The following is an 18,851-nucleotide window of genomic DNA, read 5'->3' on the forward strand; positions in this document are numbered from 1 at the left end:
TTGATTGTAACCAGCAGTACAATCCATGAATGAGAGGGCTTCATGACCAGTGGTTGCGTCAATCATCAACTCTGTGACTGGCAAAGGGAAGTCATCCTTCGGGCATGCATCATTAAGGTCTCTGAAGTCGACACATATGCGCAATTGTCCATTCTTTTTTCTGACTGGGACAATGTTTGCTATCCAGGTAGAATATTTGACTTCTCGAATGAAACCTGCTTCAATGAGTTTGTTGACTTCCTTTTCAATTTCAGGTACAAGCTCCGGCCTGAAACAACGTTGAGGTTGCTTTTTGGGATTGGTGCCTTTCTTGATTGCTAGACGATGAACTGCAATTTTTGGGCTGAGTCCAGGCATCTCTTTATAGCTCCAAGCGAAGACATCTTTGTACTCGACCAACAACTTGTAGTACTCCTCTTGTTCTTCCTTAGTCAGTAGAGCACTGACATAAATGGGCCTAGGGTCTTCAATAGTTCCCAAGTTGAGTTCCTTGAGTTCATCTACAGTCGATTGCCCCCCGTCTTCAAGTGTTTCAGGGGCGTCATCCGCCTCAACTTCTTCGTTCTCGTCAGGTATCTCTTCTACTGTGATGTGATATGACGACGTTGTAATTTCTAAGTCACTTGACTTCTTTGTATCACAGGGACGTGAAGATGAAGGCAAAAGCTCTTCGGCATTCTTTTGCTGGCCAGTAAGAACTAGTACGCGCCTCCTTGCTTTGAGTGGCTCATGTTGGATGATATCCAATACTTGCATACGCTTCATGCGAGATGGTATTGCGCTTCTCAAATCATCGCTTACTCTTACTTCTTCTTCATTTTGTGTTGCAGAAGTTGAGAGAGGACGACCCTCACCACTATTCCTCTTGAGAGCCCCTAGTCGACTGAAGACTGTTTTTGATGGACCACCCAAGCGTTCATGTATTGCGCCCTTCTTGTTTATGCGCAACGAAGGTGTTGACACTTTGACCTTACTTTCTCCTTGATTGCCAAGCCTAGCAAACACAGAAATGTGTTTGGTTGAAGCATTTGGTCTCCCTAACCTTGTAAATATAGAAGGACGACACTTCTCTGCAGGTGGACTTATTCGATCGAAGACTGAAGATGGATGCATCTTTTCCTCTCCTTCTTCATTTTCTTCGACCTCTTCTACTGTGATATGCTGAGAAGATGCAGTAGCCCCTTTTCTACGAGCACCAATCTTCACAGGCGCAGGAGACTCATATCCGAGCCCGGCCCTGGTCACCATGAAGCTCCCATCTTGCTTGAATACTTCATGTTGCGCTTTGTTAAGACCGTACGGCTCAACTTTTATAACTTTGCCAAGAGGAGTCGGATTTGTAAAGTCATATCCAGCCTTTGCCAGTAGCTTGTAAGCATTGGAATCAAATATCCCCTTGTTTTCTTCATTTGATGATTGACTGGATGAACAGACGAAACCATTCGGAGGAGGTCTCACAATCTTCATTTGAGATGAACTTGGTAGAGGTGTAACGACTTTGGCTACCCATTCCTGCTTGAACACCAGACTTGACTTTTTATCCTTAGGCTCTATCTTTGGTGTTAAACACTCTGCAAAAGGACTCTCCCCATCTTTGCGGCGAGACTTCGGGATGTAGCGTAGTACTGGTGGTGTAGTTTTCTGCGGCGTCTCTTGCTTATTGGGTGACGCAATAGGAGTAGCTGTGTTGTTGACCTTGTCTACATCTTTCTTAACATCATTTTCTTTAGCAGGACTTGCAGCTTCATCTTCTTTGATGATGTTCTTTTCCCGCTTACCTCCTTTTCCTGTTGAAGAGATGGTGGTTGGCATGAACTCACTGGAAGTACCATTCTCTTCAAAGAATTTTGCATCAGCGAAGAAAGAGTCGGCCTTAGAGAAAGGTTTGGCGTCTCCGTCTATTTTCCTTTCGCCACCACGATAATATTTCAAGCATTGATGGAGGGTTGAGGCGACAACTCCATTCTCGTGCTTCCAAGGTCGTCCCAGCAATAGTTTGAACGATGTCTTACCATCCATGACATGGAACAATGTGTCGGAAGAAAGATCACCCATGGTAAGGTTCACACGGATCATGCCAACCGCACGCTCCCCATTCAAGTTGAAACCATGAATCATTGTTCGACTCACCGAGAGTTCATCCATCGTGATCCCTAATTCGTTCATGGTAGCTTTTGGCATGAGATTGACTCCTGAGCCTCCATCTATTAAAATGCGCTTGACCTTTTGCCCCCGGATGTACCCAGACACATAAAGTGGCCTGTTGTGAGGCTTGGATCCAAGAAGCAAATCCTCATCTGAAAAACTCAAGGCTGCATTGCATGAGACACATCCAGTTGATTGCTCAAGAGGCTCAATTTTTTCTTTCATCTTGCCCGCATACAACTCGGGCTTCTCAAGTCCTTGAATTATCAGCTGACGCTTCTCTTTAGGTAGATGAAAGATTTGCTTCCATCCCATGTTTGTAGGAAGGGCGTCAAGAGCAGCCACTATTTCGTTCTCCTTTTCAGAATGCAACTGTTGTGCCAATACCGCATCATCTGGGCCTCCTTCCTTTATCTTCTTTTTATCATCACCACCTTCCGTAGCTGAGACGGTGCACACGGTAACCTTGTTTAAGAAGTCTTGTGGGAAGAATTCTTTTAAGGTGACGGGACTCGGTGGTTCTTGCTCAAGTACATCGATAGGCAAGACATATGGTTTGATCACTGTTTTGGGCTTTTTCTTTCCCTTCGTCTTGCGAGGTTTAGTCTTCTTTGATTGTTTTCTTCGACGGTGAACAGGTTGCGCTATCTGTCTTGTTTGTTTCTTTGACTTCTTGCGCGTAACCAAAGTCCAACCTTCATCGTCATCTTCATGCTTCTTTTCCTCATTCTTATTCTGAGGAGATAGTTTTTCTTCCAATGACATTGGAGGTAGCGACGGCAATGACCCTTGGATCTGTAATGCCACAGGCTCAAAACTTCCGAACTGCAACATATACACACATTGTCCTTGCCGTATAATTGGCTCGTCAAGTTGCTCCAGGACTACAGTAGTTTGATTTGTGTTCTTTGTGTCCTCCAAGTCAAGAATGATCTTCCCTTCCTTGGAGAGCTGCATGATCTTCTCCTTGAGTGTTATACACTTTTCAATAGGATGACTCACTAGCTTATGATAACGACAGTAATTGGGATCGTTTGTCTTGTTTGCTTGCTCAGGGCGCTTGGACTCTGGCAATTGTATAACCTTATTTTCCAAGAGGTCATCAAGCATTCCGGACAAGTCAGAATCTGGGAATGGATATTTCTTAGCCTGCAACTCTTTCAATGTGGGCTTGTCTCGTTGGTAGTTGTAAGAGAATGACTCTTTCTTCTTTTCATACTTAGGCTTTGACGAGATTTTGACAGTGCACTTTCTTTGGTTTCGACGACCATTGTTTCCTTTGTCGACGATTTGGAGTTCTTATCAGTTTTCTTGAACTCCTTCTTTTCACTTGGCACCTTAGAAGAACTTGGTCGAGCACTACCATGTTCTTTGATTGTGATCTCCATGTCATGGGCGCGGGTAGCCAGGTCTTGGAAGCTCTTTGGCATGATCCCTTTCAGGATGTAAAGAATGTCCCATTTCATCCCGTTGACGCACATTTCAATTTCAGCTGCGACGCTTCACTTAAGTGATCCTTGCATTCCGGACTCGGCGCATGCCACCCTTGATGTAATCGACGATAGGCTCATCTTGCCATTGAGTTGTCTTTGTCAATTCGCTCATGCGACGACACGTCCTGGTGTTTGTAGAATCTGTTGAGGAATTCATCTTCCATGTGACCCCGACTATCAATTGACTCGAGTCCGGATCGTGTACCGATCGAACGCGATCCCTTTGAGCGAACGAACGAATTGCTTCACCAAACGATCACCTTCTGTTCCATCATTGTTGCATGTCTCGACGAAGTGGGCGATGTGTTGCTTTGGGTTCCCCTTCCCATCGAACTGTTGAAATTTTGGAGGCCGATAGCCGAGATGGCATCGCGCAGATCGTCAATCCTCTTAGTGTAAGGCTTGATGTAGCGTCCACTACTTGTCGAGCTATCATCCAACCGACACTTGATCGTCTTGGCTATTAACTCTTGCACTTCTCTTCGGTGAAGTTGCTTGATCTCATTCTTTGGCTTTTCCCTATCCTCGCCAACTTCTCTATCGCTATCAACATCCCTATCGGTGTCACCATGCTCGCTCTCGGCCTTCCTGTCACGGAGTGCCACCACCTCTTTTTGGAGCTCATCAATTTTCTTGTTCTTTTCTTCACTCTCCTTCATCATCTTTTCAAGGAGATCATTCATTTTCTGCATTCGATCCTCAAGAGTATCGCCACTTATCACCATGACTGAAGCAACGTTAGGAGTTGAGGTTTCTTTCTTTTTTGGCGACGCTTTGGGTTTGCATGGACAAGCCTTCTTGTCAACCTTAACACTTCTAGTCTCCTCGCGTGAAGGAGAAGAGGCGGCCAGGAGCGCTGTAGCAGCAGCAGCTATGGAGGCGACAGAGAACTTGCGCGGCTTAGTTGGGACGTGTGCAGAGCGTAGAATAGCAGCAGCAGCATTAACAGCAGCCTTCTTCGCCATTCCTCTTGTGGAGATGCCAAACCGATCACGTAGCAGGAGGAGGTAGCAAAGAATGGGGGTACCTGCAGGGATATCTGCGTAGGTCTTCTTGGATGGACTGGAGGAGATGCTTTGCTTAGTAGACATCTTCTTGTTTTGGTAGACTTGAATAAAACAACAGTAGAGATGAGAGGTAGAGATTTTCACGTCGGGTTCACCAAAATTTGTAACAGCAAATTTTGTATTGCGATAACTGAAATACAAAACAAGGAAACAATTATATTTTATTAATAAATATCAAAAGTACGTGTACAATCTCTAATGTATCCTCTGATTCTAATATGCCGTAAGGGGTACGTGTACGGGGTACACGTGAGGGGTACGCGTGTAGACAAATTTAATTGCTCTACGCGCGATGTAAATTTGATTTCTTGAGAGGGCCGCGATGACTTGAATCTCTCTTGAAGGTTTGAACTTGTGATTGAATCTTCAACGCAGGCGGCACGATTTGATGTGCTTGTTGACTGCTTGCAATGATTTTGACAGAGAGGATTTGTAGGAATTTGTACCTTGTTCTCTCTAGCTCCTTTGCAATTATGAATTTCCAACCATTTGAATGAATGAGGAGAGCTCTATTTATAGAGTTTCAAATCCCCTTGTTGGACTTTGATGGTCAGAGGCCCATTCGTGGGTCTATTAGCAACCTTGGCCCAATTTGATTCCTTCTGGGTTTAGTGATCCGAATAACTCTTTTTGTAATCCGAATCGACCCATATTACATTTAATCGGGACAAAATAATTAAATTAAGTTAAAATTTGGTATTAACTCAAAATAATTAATTTATTTTACTTATTTGGCACATTAATAAATTTTCCGTGCCTACAGGACTATGAGCCTTCAATAAGTTCTAGCTGGGCCTGGAAACGTATATGTGCAGTTAAACACCAACTAAAACATCACATGTTTGATGAAGTATGGAGGAGGAATGATCAGGAGTACTCAGTACAGCTGGGTTATTCTTGGCTGGCAGAGGATGTAGCTGATGCACCATGGTATCCTTGGATTAGAAATAGGATAATGCTCCCCAAGCATGAGTTTTTTATTTGGCTGGTTGCTCAAAACAGGTTGCTCACTCAGGATAGATTGGTGAAGATGAATATTATTCATGAAAATTGTTGTTTTTTGTGTGGAGCAGCTGAGGAGAACATTGATCATCTCTTTTTTCTGTGTCCTTTCAGTCAGCAATGCAGGCAATAGATTGCAGTTTGGTTGGGATCTCCTATCCCTAATCAGAATGTGATCTCTTGGTGGCTAGGGCATAGGGATAGGTCCTTGTTGAGAAAGCACGTTGTTGCAGCTTGTATGGCACATGTAATGTATAGTATATGGCAGGTAAGAAATAGATGTCGGCTTGAGAATGTAATATCTTTGCCTGCTGTTGTTATAAAGCAGGTGAAGAAGCTTTTTCTTTTGCAATTAAGAGCTAGCTGTGGTGGATCCAGTATTAGGAGTGTGCAAGACTGGATAACACGGCTAGAATGAGTTTTGTAATGAGCTAGAGATTGATCTCTGGCGAATTTGTTGGTTGGGCTTTAATATAATCACTTACATTTCCCCAAAAAAAAAAAAAAAAAAAGATGGGATATAAAGATTAAAATCAGTAATAGTGTTGCATACTTGAAATGCAGCATGATGATCCCATTCAAACTGTCCATTTCCAGGTGACTGAGACAGATTTCCAGGTCAATATCCTGTGTGATTCACAGTCCAGGATGAACTTGGAGAGAAGTCATTTTCTCTGCTCATTCTGCCTTTCTATTGCTTTCCACTTCCAAGTTCAAGCAGTAGTGATCAAGTATCAACCATTTGGTTGCTGCCTTTAAATCTTTGATTTTATTTTTGGTATTTTCAGTGGGGACCAAAAAAAAGCTGGTGTTCGGCCGAATATTTGATAAAAAAGTTATTCAGACAATAGGTACTACTCTTTCCGACCCAATCATTTGTTTCTCTCTTTTTGTGAGGAGTATTTTAATCAAAAAAAAGCAAATAACAGTCTTGATCCAGAGTTGGTAATTAAAGCCTAATCTCTGCCACTAATCAAAGGTAAACAAATTTGAGAAATACGGTCTCTTACCAAGTTATTGAAAGATCGCTATTTAATGATCTTACGTTTTATTCTGAGCCAAAGTTATATTCGTTGCCTGTTACAAAAATAACTCTCCAACGGTGGCAAATGAGAGGATAACTTTGATGATTGTCAAAGAAAGAACCTTATTCCATTTGTGCTGTCTTTTATCTAGAAGTGGTCGCTTTGCACTACAGAAAAATAAAACCCGGAAGACAGACAAATCTACTCCTTTGTACAACTGGTTATATAGTCTACTTACTGTACTCCAAATCAAGGGCTTTCGTATAGAGAAGCATCGCGAGCTATGCACTATGATATACTGTACTGAATTAATAAATATTCAAGAAACAATCAGTGAATAATCAATAAGTAATTGCTAAACGAATGAATCGACAATCTGTCTTCCTTATTCTCATTCCAAAATATATAGATAATACATATTAGGGTTAGGCTCACAGCCCAATACAAAATAACATAGAGACGGGCCCGGCATGCACTGTATTATGACCCATTACCCCCCTCAAGTTGAAGCATAGGGGTTGAAAATGCCCAACTTGCGCACCAATGATGTGAACTGCGACACTCCGAGGGCTTTGGTAAGAACATCGGCCAACTGAACAGTGGTCGAGACATGAGACGGCGCGATAAGGCCTAGCTGAATAGCATCCCGAACGAAGTGACAGTCAATCTCAATATGCTTCGTACGCTCATGAAAAACTGGATTTTGAGCTATGTGCAAAGCGGACTTACTATCACTAAATATCTCAACAGGCGTGGGGTGCGACACACCCAAATCCCCGAGTAAACCTTTGAGCCACTTAACTTCACAAGTAATGGCGCGAAGAGCGCGATACTCCGCTTCAGCAGAGGACAATGAGACAGTGGGCTGCTTTTTAGTCTTCCACGAGATGGGAGATGAACCCAAAAACATAAGCCATCCTGTTAAGGAACGGCGAGACTCAGGACATTTAGCCCAGTCCGAGTCACACCATCCGGACAACAGCAAAGGAGACCGAGCAGAGAGAAGAATACCTTGACCGGGGGTGCCCTTTAAGTAACGCACAACGCGTAGGGCCGCATTCCAATGGTCCTCCCGTGGAGCACTCATGAACTGGGATAAAAGATGTACGGAATATGACAGGTCAGGTCGAGTAACCACAAGATAAACTAACCTGCCTACTAATCGTCGATACAGCTCAGGATTAGTAAGGAATTTGCTACCATTGCAACCCAGCTGATGATGTTGCTCAAGGGGAGTAGATGCGGGCTTGCAACCGAGAAGACCCACCTCCTGAAGAATGTCGAGTGTATATTTACGTTGACACAGAAAAATTCCATCGGTGTTACGAGCCACTTCGAGGCCCAAAAAATACTTCAAATCACCTAAATCTTTCATGTGAAAGCACTTATGCAAATATTCTTTGAAGGAAACAAGAGCATTGAGATCATTCCCAGAGACAATGAAATCATCGACATAGACAAGGACGTGAATGCGAACCGAACCCTTCACAAAAATGAATAGAGAATAGTCATAGTAACTCTGGGAGAACCCATACTTCTTCAACGCAAACCCGAGTTTTGAAAACCAACATCGAGGAGCCTGCTTGAGGCCGTACAAAGACTTCTTCAATCGACACACTAGACCGGGCACCGGAGATTGAAACCCCGGAGGCAACCTCATATACACTTCCTCCTCCAAATCGCCATGAAGGAAGGCATTATGGACATCCATCTGATGCAAGTGCCACTTGTTTGCTGCTGCGACGGTAAGAAAGGCACGAACAGTGGTCATTTTAGCGACCGGAGCAAATGTCTCATCATAGTCCACTCCTTCGGTTTGATGATTACCGAACACAACCAACCGGGCCTTAAATCTCTCTATGGTAGAATCGGATTTGTATTTAATTTTGTACAACCACTTGCTTCCAAGAGCTTTCTTACCCGGAGGAAGCGGTTCTAGAACCCATGTCTTATTATCGACCAGAGCTTTCATTTCAGTTTCCATAGCTTGGCGCCAGGCTGCACTCTGAGCAGCTTCTTTGTAATTGCGAGGCTCGTTATGGGTCGTCAAGGCTGCCAAGTAAGAACGATGTGGAGACGAAAATTTCTTACAAGATAAATAATTAGCTAGAGGATACGGAGTACCTGAGGTTGGCATTGACACACGGAGAGGAGCAGCACTAGATGGACTACTATCATTATCATCGTCACTGTCAAAATTAAGGACATAGTCACGGAGAATCGTTGTGGGAATCTTGCTTCGATGTCCGCGGCCCATGGGAGGAGACGGTGGGGAGATGTCACTGGTGGGTCCGGCAGGACCAGTCATGGGTGACCCATCGTTGGGAGCTGGGGTACCCGGTGGTGTATCCACGTGGTCATTAGTATCCGTCGCAATTAGCTCATCGTCCCAATTGATGAGCAAATCATTCTCATTATTCTCATTTGGAATGTCAGGGGCATTTACTTCACGTGATGGTGTAACAATGAAGGGGAATTGATTTTCATAAAATTTGACATCACGTGATACAAAAAACTCGTGACGGTCGAGATCATATAAGTACCAACCTTTCTGTCCGGAGGGATACCCCATGAAAACACATTTCCGGCTTCGACTAGCAAATTTATCACCCTTCGACTTTTGATTGTGAGCAAAACATAAGGAGCCAAAGACCCGTAAAATGTCAAAATTTGGAGGTCTCTTAAAGATAAGCTCATATGGTGTTGCATCATTAAGTAGCCGGGAAGGAGTACGATTAATGACAAACGCAGCAGCTAGAGCACACTCCCCCAAAATCGAATAGGAAGACCACCACCAAAACCGTAATGCTCGAGCTACGTTTAAAATATGTTGATGTTTTCGCTCGACTCTTCCATTTTGTTGGGGGTGCCCACACATGACGATCAAACAAAATTCCTTGGGTAGAAAAAAACGGTTTTAGTGGATGAAATTCGATCGTTATCACTCCTCACAATTTTTATGTCAGCGGAAAATTGTCTTTTAATCATGGCAATAAACAATTGGAATTTAATAGTGACATCGGTTTTGGTATTTAATAAATAAATCCATACTCCCCGGAATAATCATCAACTAAAGTCAAAAATATCGTGCTCCGATCGTCGAAGGGATATCATACGGTCCCCATAAATCACAATGAATTAACTCAAAAGCATTCAAACTTTTATTATTGCTCAAAGGAAAGTCGCTACGAATGTGTTTGGCTCGATGACAAACCTCACATGGTTGTGACAAAGAATGTTTGCTATTACGTAAGAAAGGAAGCAATTTAACAATTTTCTCGGATGGATGACCCAAAATATTATGCCATAGCTTGAAAAGGCGACCCGGATGTCACCAAGTTCACCTCCTCCGGTTTTTGACGAAGATAGTATAGTCCATCTAGCCTTTCACCCGTGCCAATCGCCTCCCTCGTATCCCGGTCCGTATAGTGCAAGAATTAGCATTAGTAATTACGTCACGGTCAAGGCATCACCCAACTGAGAGGCCGAAATTAAATTACAAGTTAATTGGGGCACGTATAAAATCGGATCAAGTGATATATTTGGAGTAACATCAACTCGTCCCACAAGGCAAGCAAGAATTTTTGAGCCATCAGGTAATCCAACAACACGGTTCGAAATATTTCGAACATCACAGAGAAAACGAGATAATTACGATTCGTGATGAGAACATCCCGTATCAATTAGCCACTTACCGTAATGATCATGGGTAGGCGTACCATATACCGTTACTGAGATGACGGAGGATGTGGACGCCATTTGAGAGGTATTCGCAGGAGATGTCGGAGAGGTAGTGTGAACCGCATTACTGGAATCGGATTGTTGAAAGCCATCCCCACGACTCCCACCCTCCTGTTGTGAGCGAGGAACATTCCCACTGCCACGTCCCCCACCCCGTCCACGCGTAGATGAGCCACGGCCAGCACCACGCCGTTGGCTTTTTAACTCGTAATACCAATCAGGAACTTCTCCCGTGAGATCAAAACACATGCTTCGGTCATGTCCATTCCGTTTGCAATGATTACAAGATAAACGATTGGCGCTCAGTTCGAGACATTTGAGACGGGGGTTTATTGGGAATAGGACTTTGTGAGCGAACATTAAAGCTCGCTATTTCAGTCGGAGCCTCGGGAGGTTTACCAAGACCACGCACCCGTTCTTCTTGACACACCATATTGAAAGCCCTAGCTATCACAGGCGGCAGCGGATTTTGTGCCAAAATCACGGACCGAGAGACCCATATTGAACCGCGTGCGGACTCCAAAAGGAATTGATGCAAACGATCGGATTCACGTCGTTCCCGGATGTTGCTTGGCACTAGTACAACCCGAGCAACATTTACACTCGATAATGGGTTGATGTTTGTCAAGGTCGTCCCACAACTGACATAATTTGCCGTAGTAGACCGTGACAGACATCCCTTCCGACTGCTGACAGTCGCGAAGACCCGCCTGTATTTGATGAATCCGAGACCCATCGACAACACCAAATCGCTCTTGCAGAGCATCCCATAAACTTTTAGCATTTTCAAATTTCGGAAGCAAAGCACGTACCTCAGGGGAGATTGTCCGAGACAACCACGCGACAAGCATAGAGTGTATAGTCTCCCAATCATCATCCGTACAGGGAGGTTTCGGTTCGTTAATGACACCATTAACAAAAACATACTTTCGGCGATTTGAGCGCAACTCGACTTTCGTGTGCCCATTCATCAAAATTATCTAGAGTAAGACGTATGTGGGTGATAGAGTCACCGGGTTTATCTTGAGGACCAAGGTAATACGGGGAAGAGGGGTCGATTTTTGACCCGGAGCCGCCATCACCGTTCGTCATGGTGACGGCTAGGGTTTTTGTTTTTAGGATTTTAATTTTGATATAGGATGCTCTAATACCATGCTAAACGAATGAATCGACAATCTGTCTTCCTTATTCTCATTCCAAAATATATAGATAATACATATTAGGGTTAGGCTCACAGCCCAATACAAAATAACATAGAGACGGGCCTGGTACAGACCCGTATTATAGACCTATTAGTAATGAAGTTCCTGAGGAATCATTCTACAGTTCAATGCTTTCTATGCATTTCAGTCCACCATCTAAATCTGACCCGATTAAGATAGAGACGTTAAATACCACAAAGTAGCAAATTCCTCTTAATCAAAACATTCAGGAAAACAATGTCCTCGTTGCTCATGGCTACAGAAGTATATCCCCAGTACAAAACTAAACTTAGTCTCACTCACCGAAGACTAGATTTAACTTTTCTAAACATTTTATTACAAAAACTTCCTCTGTTTATTTCTAGCCATTTAAAAGAAAAAACGGGGGACGTCAACATAAACAAAAGAAGCATGCGCAAACGTTCAACAATCTAAGCAAAGGCTAATGGTGAATTGGTGATACATATTTCTAGGGCTGCACTTTTTCAAGAATTTGACCCCATTGCATGATTATCGGTTTAGACGAATAGATCATGACCTTCTTTATGGGTTTACTTGCTCATGGTCGACGATAGGATGAAATTCCAGAAGATTGAACCCAGTGACATGAACGCCACCCGTGCTTGAAGAGGGATGAACCTATAACCCACAACGGAATTATACTTTTAGACTAACTGAGTGTGAGGGAGAAAAACAACAACAATATTTAATTCTGAGAGCATTATTCTGCAGTAAATACGATAACAGCTACGCATTCACCAGAGCTATAAAACAGTGTATGTAATTTGGAATCTGACGCCAAGTGTTTTTTCAACCAACAGGGTATCAATGCGCACAAAGTTTCTGTGGATTTCGCAACATTGCCATAACAAATATAAAAAATTGTGCAAACTAGAGGAAGCAGCATTACCAAAAATTCAACAAACTGTAGGGAACCCAGAATCTAAATCCTGCAAAACAGGTAAGGAAATTACGCGCAGATAAAATAGAATGTGAGATCAAGAATATTTTATATTTGCTCAAAAATAAAACAACATATAGTCATATAGGTCACCGAAAAGTTACCAATGAGCAGGGCAGGAAGTGCATCCTTCTGATATTTCCCTGGAAGTTCAGATGCTTTCCCTTTCCATAAGTTGTTCCATCCGAAAACAACCGCTATAACTGCTGGACCAAGGATTATTTGATTCAACAAGACCTGAGAATTATTCCATTGTCAAAGCTCTGTTAAAGTGTGAGACTTTTCTAGAATGGTTTAGAAGTTTTCGGAATATTCTAGAAGTATCCGGAATGCTCTAGAATAATGTAGAAGCTACTAGAATAGTCTAGAATACTCTAGAAGGATCATGAATGGTTTAGATGTGTGTAGAGAAGTCTAGAACCTTCTAGAGATATCTTGTATGTATAGAACGCCTAGAGGCTTACAAGTCTAGGTCACCCTAGAATGCTCTATTCTAGAGAATTCCAAGAATGTAAGAGAAAGAGGAGCACTATAAATAGAGGTCCTCCCCTCCCATTTTGATGTATCCAAAAAATTTACAAACAATCAATACACAACAAATTCCTTCAACTAACCTTCAACTAATCAACTAAACAAACTAACAACTAATCTCCACTCTACTTCCTATACTCCCCCATACACCAACAAGCTCAAATAAATTGAGAACATCAATGTAGAAAAGGAGAGCTAGAAGATTAAGCTCTAAAGCTATCATCAGTAATCTTATCTATAAAGAGAATAATATTCAAGAGCTTGTTCAAACGGAGAAGCTGAATCCAACTATACAATAACCAGAATTCTCGATCTAGTATTGGCACTATCTTACATATTGCAGCAAAACACTAAGAGGAGATGTCAGCGTCCACCACCGATTACTCATCACTTCCAATACACAAAAACAAAACCGAGAAAAAGGAAAAGAGGATGGTACAGTAAGATACAATGGCATGGCTAAAGATATCGTACCTTTACCAATAGGTTCGTAAACGTTGGTTGAGGAAAATAACGCTCTAGAGTTTGATACCACAGATAAGACCCAGGACCATAAAACAGAAACCCGTAGGAAGTCATTCGAAGTGATCGTAGCCAATCATGACCAGATAGAAGAGTCGCAACTAAATCCTGAAACCACAAAGTTCAGTGAAAATAGCAGCGTGGTACATCAAATACAGTGCATCCTACATTGAAATAACAACAAAATAATTGTAGCAAGTTTCAGCCAATAATCAAGGTCGTGGCATGAATGGTTTCAAAAGAAACTCTACATTGGCTATTATACAGCCAGAATTGTGAAAATGTATGTCCGTCGTTGTCTTGTACTGTACCAGTTACGTTTAAAGTTGGGATGCTAATCATGAGTTGATGACACAAACTAATTTATCTCAATAGCATTACAAGTGAACAGATGACAGCTGATATTTACACACGCGGTCAAATAAAATGCTTCATGTTGCTCTCCATGAAGTTGAACTGTTAAAATGATCTTTTCATAGGTACTTTGTGTTTGCCTGATATTGACAAACCTGTTGTAGCCCAAGAATGCTTGAGTCGTAAAGGCTGGCAGGAATTTCTCCTGTTAGTATTATGCTTTTAGTTACTTTGTGTATTGCCTATGGTTTTAGGTACCATTGTTCGTCTTTGTGGATCATTTGGTGGTAAGTCAAGAGTTTTTTTACAATGATACACCAATGCTTGTGCAAGCACAGCTCCACTCAATTTCATAATCGACGAATCACACAGTTTTTCGAGGACTTGGACCAAATTGTGTGTGAAGGATCAAGTTGCCTATTAAAAGTATGGAGTACTAAAATAGAAAGCTAAATAATTGACCGAACACCCAAAATGAAATAGGTAAACAAATGACCAGCACGGAGGGAGTATGAAATAATCATCAAGCACACAACTATAAGAAGTGCCGCAACCAAAATTTGATGTTTAAAGAAGCCTAGGCATAACATTGACAATTCCAGGGTACACTAGTAACGCAATGAAATATATAATCCCTCGCTCCAAAATTATTTGTTTACCTTTTATTAAAATATATAGTGTAAAGGCTAAGAAAAGATAAGAAAAAACCTTGTTTATAGTCATCGGAGTTGGTGGGCAAAATGTCAAGAGTATTCCAACAATGATGGAGCTGGGCAATGGAGTCACCAGCAAAGGTGAGTGAACCGGCGGTCAATGCCGGCTTAATTGGGAACTGGAAGCCGGTTCGACTGACGGAATTGGTCGAGGATTCCGAAAAGGAGGATTGGCGGTGTTTGCGGTTTTTCTTAATTCGCCAACGGAGATCGTTGAATGGGTGTCGGGCCCACCATGCGCCTCCTCCTCCAAGTCCTAATACATCAACGACTTGCTTTTTGGTTCATTTGGGAAGTTGATATTTATACTGTTTTTGTAGAAGTAAACCATGATAGAAAGATCTAAAATTTACCCTTGTGAAGGTTTTGGGCGTGTTTGGATAGGAGGATTTGGAGGGAAAGGAAGGGAGGAAAAAGGAGGAATGATAAATCCTTTGTTTGGTTAGCAAAATGGAGGTGAAGGGATTTTGAGAGGAGGGAAAATGGATCCCTCCATTTCCCTCCTTTAAGCCAAATTATTTCCTCTCCAACAAAGGCAGGATTTGGAGGGAAAATAATCTCCTCCATTCTCCCTCCTCTTCCCTTCCATCCCTTTCTCTTCCCTCCTTCTCCCTCCCCTTCCTTTCCCTCCACTTTTGCTATCCAAACACACCCTTAAGGACCTCAATATTATCTAGTTAGTTATAAGGACCCCAAGTAAACTCCGTGACAATTTCCGTCAAAATTGCCATCAACCTCTAAAGTCTAAACATGTATAGTACACGTGTAGGGCGTGTAGTTATAATAAATAGTTAAAGTGATATAGAGATATTCGTCTATAGTTAAAAGACAGACTAAATATTTACCCAATTTAAGTATAAGACAAATAACAAGTTGTTTGGTGGGGTCCAAAAATATCATCACTTTAATCATATTTGACCCGTCTTTCACTTTAGACGGAGATATTCGTCTATAGTGAGACTAGTTGTTAACGTGAAAGGTCTAAAATTAAACTTTTAATTAAAGAAAACAATAATACTTATATAAGGCAGTTTTACACAAATTTATCATAAAATGAGACTTTTTAGTAATAATTTTTACCCAATAATTGGGTTGTGTTTCGATCCATTATGTAATTATATAAGTGTAAAACCGCCTTAAGGAAAACTTACTCTTTAAAAAAGAAAATACGGTTCATTTTTCTTTCGTTTCACAAAACACGTCAATGTCCAATACTCATGGTCACATCTAGACCTATCAAAACTTGACTTGACCCGTTTTGTTTGGGTCAAAGACTCGTAAATCTTTGACCCGTGACCAAAAATGACCCGTTATTTTAGGGTCAAAACCTGACTCATCAACCACTTTTCAATAAGTGATTTTAATGATCCTTCATTCCCAAGTCGGTGGTATATGCAAATAAATTTAACTCAAAATGTGACACGTAAAAGCGTGTGTAACGGGAAGTACTATCACTCGAGACCGACACAGGGGAAGGATGAGCTACGCCCAAATCTTTCAATAGGCCCTTGAGCCATTTAATCTCACATGTAATTGCCTTCAGAGAGCGATATTCTGCTTCGGCTGACGAAAGTGAGACAGTGGGTTGCTTTTTGGTCTTCCACGAGACAGGTGAAGAACCCAAAAATACTAGCCATCCTGTAAGAGAACGACAAGTGACTGGACAAGCAGCCCAGTCGAAATCACACTAACCAGAAAGTGTCAAGTCGGAACGAGAATTTAGAAGAATACCTTGTCCGGGTGTGCCTTTCAAGTACCGAACAGTGCGGAGTGCAGCATTCCAGTGATCATGTCGAGGGGCACTCATGAACTGGGATAAGATATGGACCGCGTAGGAGAGATCCGTACGAGTGACAGCGAGGTATACCAAGCGACCCACTAGACGACGGTATGATTCAGGATTATCAAGTAGCTTACTCCCAGAGCACCCGAGCTGATGATGTTGCTCGAGGGGCGTAGGAGCTGGCTTACAACCAAGGAGACCGACCTCCGAGATAATATCAAGGGTGTATTTACGTTGACACAGAAAAATCCCATCCGAATTGCGTGCCACCTCAAGGCCTAAAAAATACTTCAATTCACCCAAATCCTTCATAAGAAAACAGGAGTTCAAATATTCTTTGAAAGTGACAAGGGCAAGCAAGTCATTCCCAGAAACAATTAAATCATCCACGTACACTAAAACATTTAGGCAAACCGAACCTTTAACATACGTGAATAAAGAATAATCAGCGTAGCTTTGTAAAAAACCATACCGCTTTAAGGCAAGGCCAAGTTTAGCAAACCAACATCGAGGCGCTTGCTTGAGACCATATAACGATTTTTTCAAGTGACATACTAGACCAGGAACTGGAGACTGGAATCCAGGAGGCAAACGCATATACATATCCTCTTCCAAATCACCATGGAGGAAGGCATTATGAACATCCATTTGATGGAGGTACCAATTCTTTGTTGCGGCCACAGCTAGAAATGTACAGACAGTGGCCATTTTAGCAACGGGAGCAAACGTCTCATCATAATCCACCCCTTCTGTCTGATGATTACCGAACACAACTAAGCGGGCCTTCAAGCTTTCAATAGTAGAATCAAACTTGTATTTAATTTTGTACAACCATTTACTCCCGAGAGCTTTCTTACCCGGAGGAAGCGGTTCCATGGTCCATGTCCCATCATCAACAAGAGCTTGTATTTCAGCTTGCACGGCCTTTCGCCATCCATCACTCTTCACGGCCTCTTTAAAGTTACGAGGCTCCGTGTGTGTCATCAAAGCTGCCAAGTAAGATCGATAGGGCGGCGAAAACTTATTACATGTAAGATAATAACAAAGGGGATACGGCGTACCTGAGAGTGGCGATGACACGCATAGGTTGGAAGCACTAGATGGACTACTATCTTCACCCGTAATGTCAACGACATAATCATGAAGGGACGTAGACGGGAACTTGGTACGTTGTCCACGACCCAAAATAGGGGGAGGAGTATCCGCCTCCCTATCAGAATCACTCGAGGGGGACGGATGAGTAGGTTGATCATCCGGGGTGTTGGCCTCAGTGGAGGGTGAGCCACTATCAACATCAGGCTCCTCCCAATCAATTACATAATCATCCGAACTTTGAGAGATTTGAGAAACAGGACACTCAGTTGGAGTCGAACCCGAGTCAGACCCGGCAATAAAAGGGAACCAACCTTCATAAAAATTCACATCCTGTGACACAAAAAAATCCCGTCGATCAAGATCATGACATGATGTGTCACAGTCCGTTAATTTCATCTACCGTACTTTCTTACTTCGTGTCGGGTTCGTGTTAAAAGAGCTTAACCCTTATGTTAATCTGGCCCATTTAAGTTTTGTATCATGTTCGTGTCAACTCATTTATTTAATGGGTCACAACGTCTTAATCTGAACCCGCTAACTTCGTATCGGGCCCGTGTCATGTTTTCAGATCGTGTCAATGATTGCCACCTACAGGTGGGCGATCGCTCACTAGCACGGTTTTCGAGTTTTTGGATTGTGTGTCGGTAATTCTAATCGTTAACAGCCGACACATGAAAATATAAAAGTAAGCAATATGATTATTGAAAGCAAGCAAGAAGCATTAAAAGTTTAAAGGTAGAAAGGGATTTTCATTTATTAGCACTTCCTAAAAAAACTTATTTGATAGTACAGCTCTAGAATAGTTGATGTAGGTTTTTTGTCGTCATAGCCTTGTAAACTCTATACCTAACTATTTACTTAGTAAGGTAAGAAGGTCGGCCGGTTCTTAGTCAGTTGGGAGCCAAATACATGGACATTGATTTTAACTAAGGTCGAAACCAAGGTAAGCGATGAATAAACAAGCTAGATAACAACAATATTAAAGGCGTTAGTATAACACCCGCGAATTTTCCGTTTTGGCATTTATAATTTAATTAGCCATTTTATTATTTTATTTATATTTTAAACCCATTTTTATAAAAATGTTGCTTTACATGTATTAATATTAATGTTGATAAAAATATACGTCTTAAATTTGTAGTAGTTCTGAGACGTATTTTAGTGAAAAATCAATTTAAGTTTTGGGCCTAGGATGACCAATGAGCCTTTCTCTTATC

General features: G+C 42.1%; 1 protein-coding gene across 1 annotated transcript; it reads right to left on the bottom strand.

Moving 5' to 3' along the window:
* Positions 1–11,865: 11,865 nt before the first annotated feature.
* On the bottom strand, positions 11,866–15,261 carry LOC141626457 (uncharacterized). The gene is made up of 5 exons (XM_074440257.1): positions 14,752–15,261; positions 13,642–13,797; positions 12,741–12,873; positions 12,586–12,625; positions 11,866–12,314 (listed from the first exon to the last, which is right to left on the bottom strand). Exons 1-5 carry the CDS (start codon positions 14,764–14,766, stop codon positions 12,227–12,229), a joined length of 432 nt encoding a protein of 143 aa, XP_074296358.1. The 5' UTR covers positions 14,767–15,261; the 3' UTR covers positions 11,866–12,226.
* Positions 15,262–18,851: the final 3,590 nt, after the last annotated feature.

Source organism: Silene latifolia, chromosome Y, assembly GCF_048544455.1.
Source record: "Silene latifolia isolate original U9 population chromosome Y, ASM4854445v1, whole genome shotgun sequence".
Taxonomy (NCBI): Eukaryota; Viridiplantae; Streptophyta; class Magnoliopsida; order Caryophyllales; family Caryophyllaceae; genus Silene; species Silene latifolia.

Bases quoted from the DNA above. Each gene is read 5' to 3' on its own strand.
- LOC141626457 (XM_074440257.1), bottom strand. The intron at 12,626-12,740 runs GTAACTTTTCGG...CCTGTTTTGCAG, and splicing joins ACTTCCTGCCCTGCTCATTG to GATTTAGATTCTGGGTTCCC. The intron at 12,315-12,585 runs GTAATGCTGCTT...TGTGGGTTATAG, and splicing joins TACAGTTTGTTGAATTTTTG to GTTCATCCCTCTTCAAGCAC.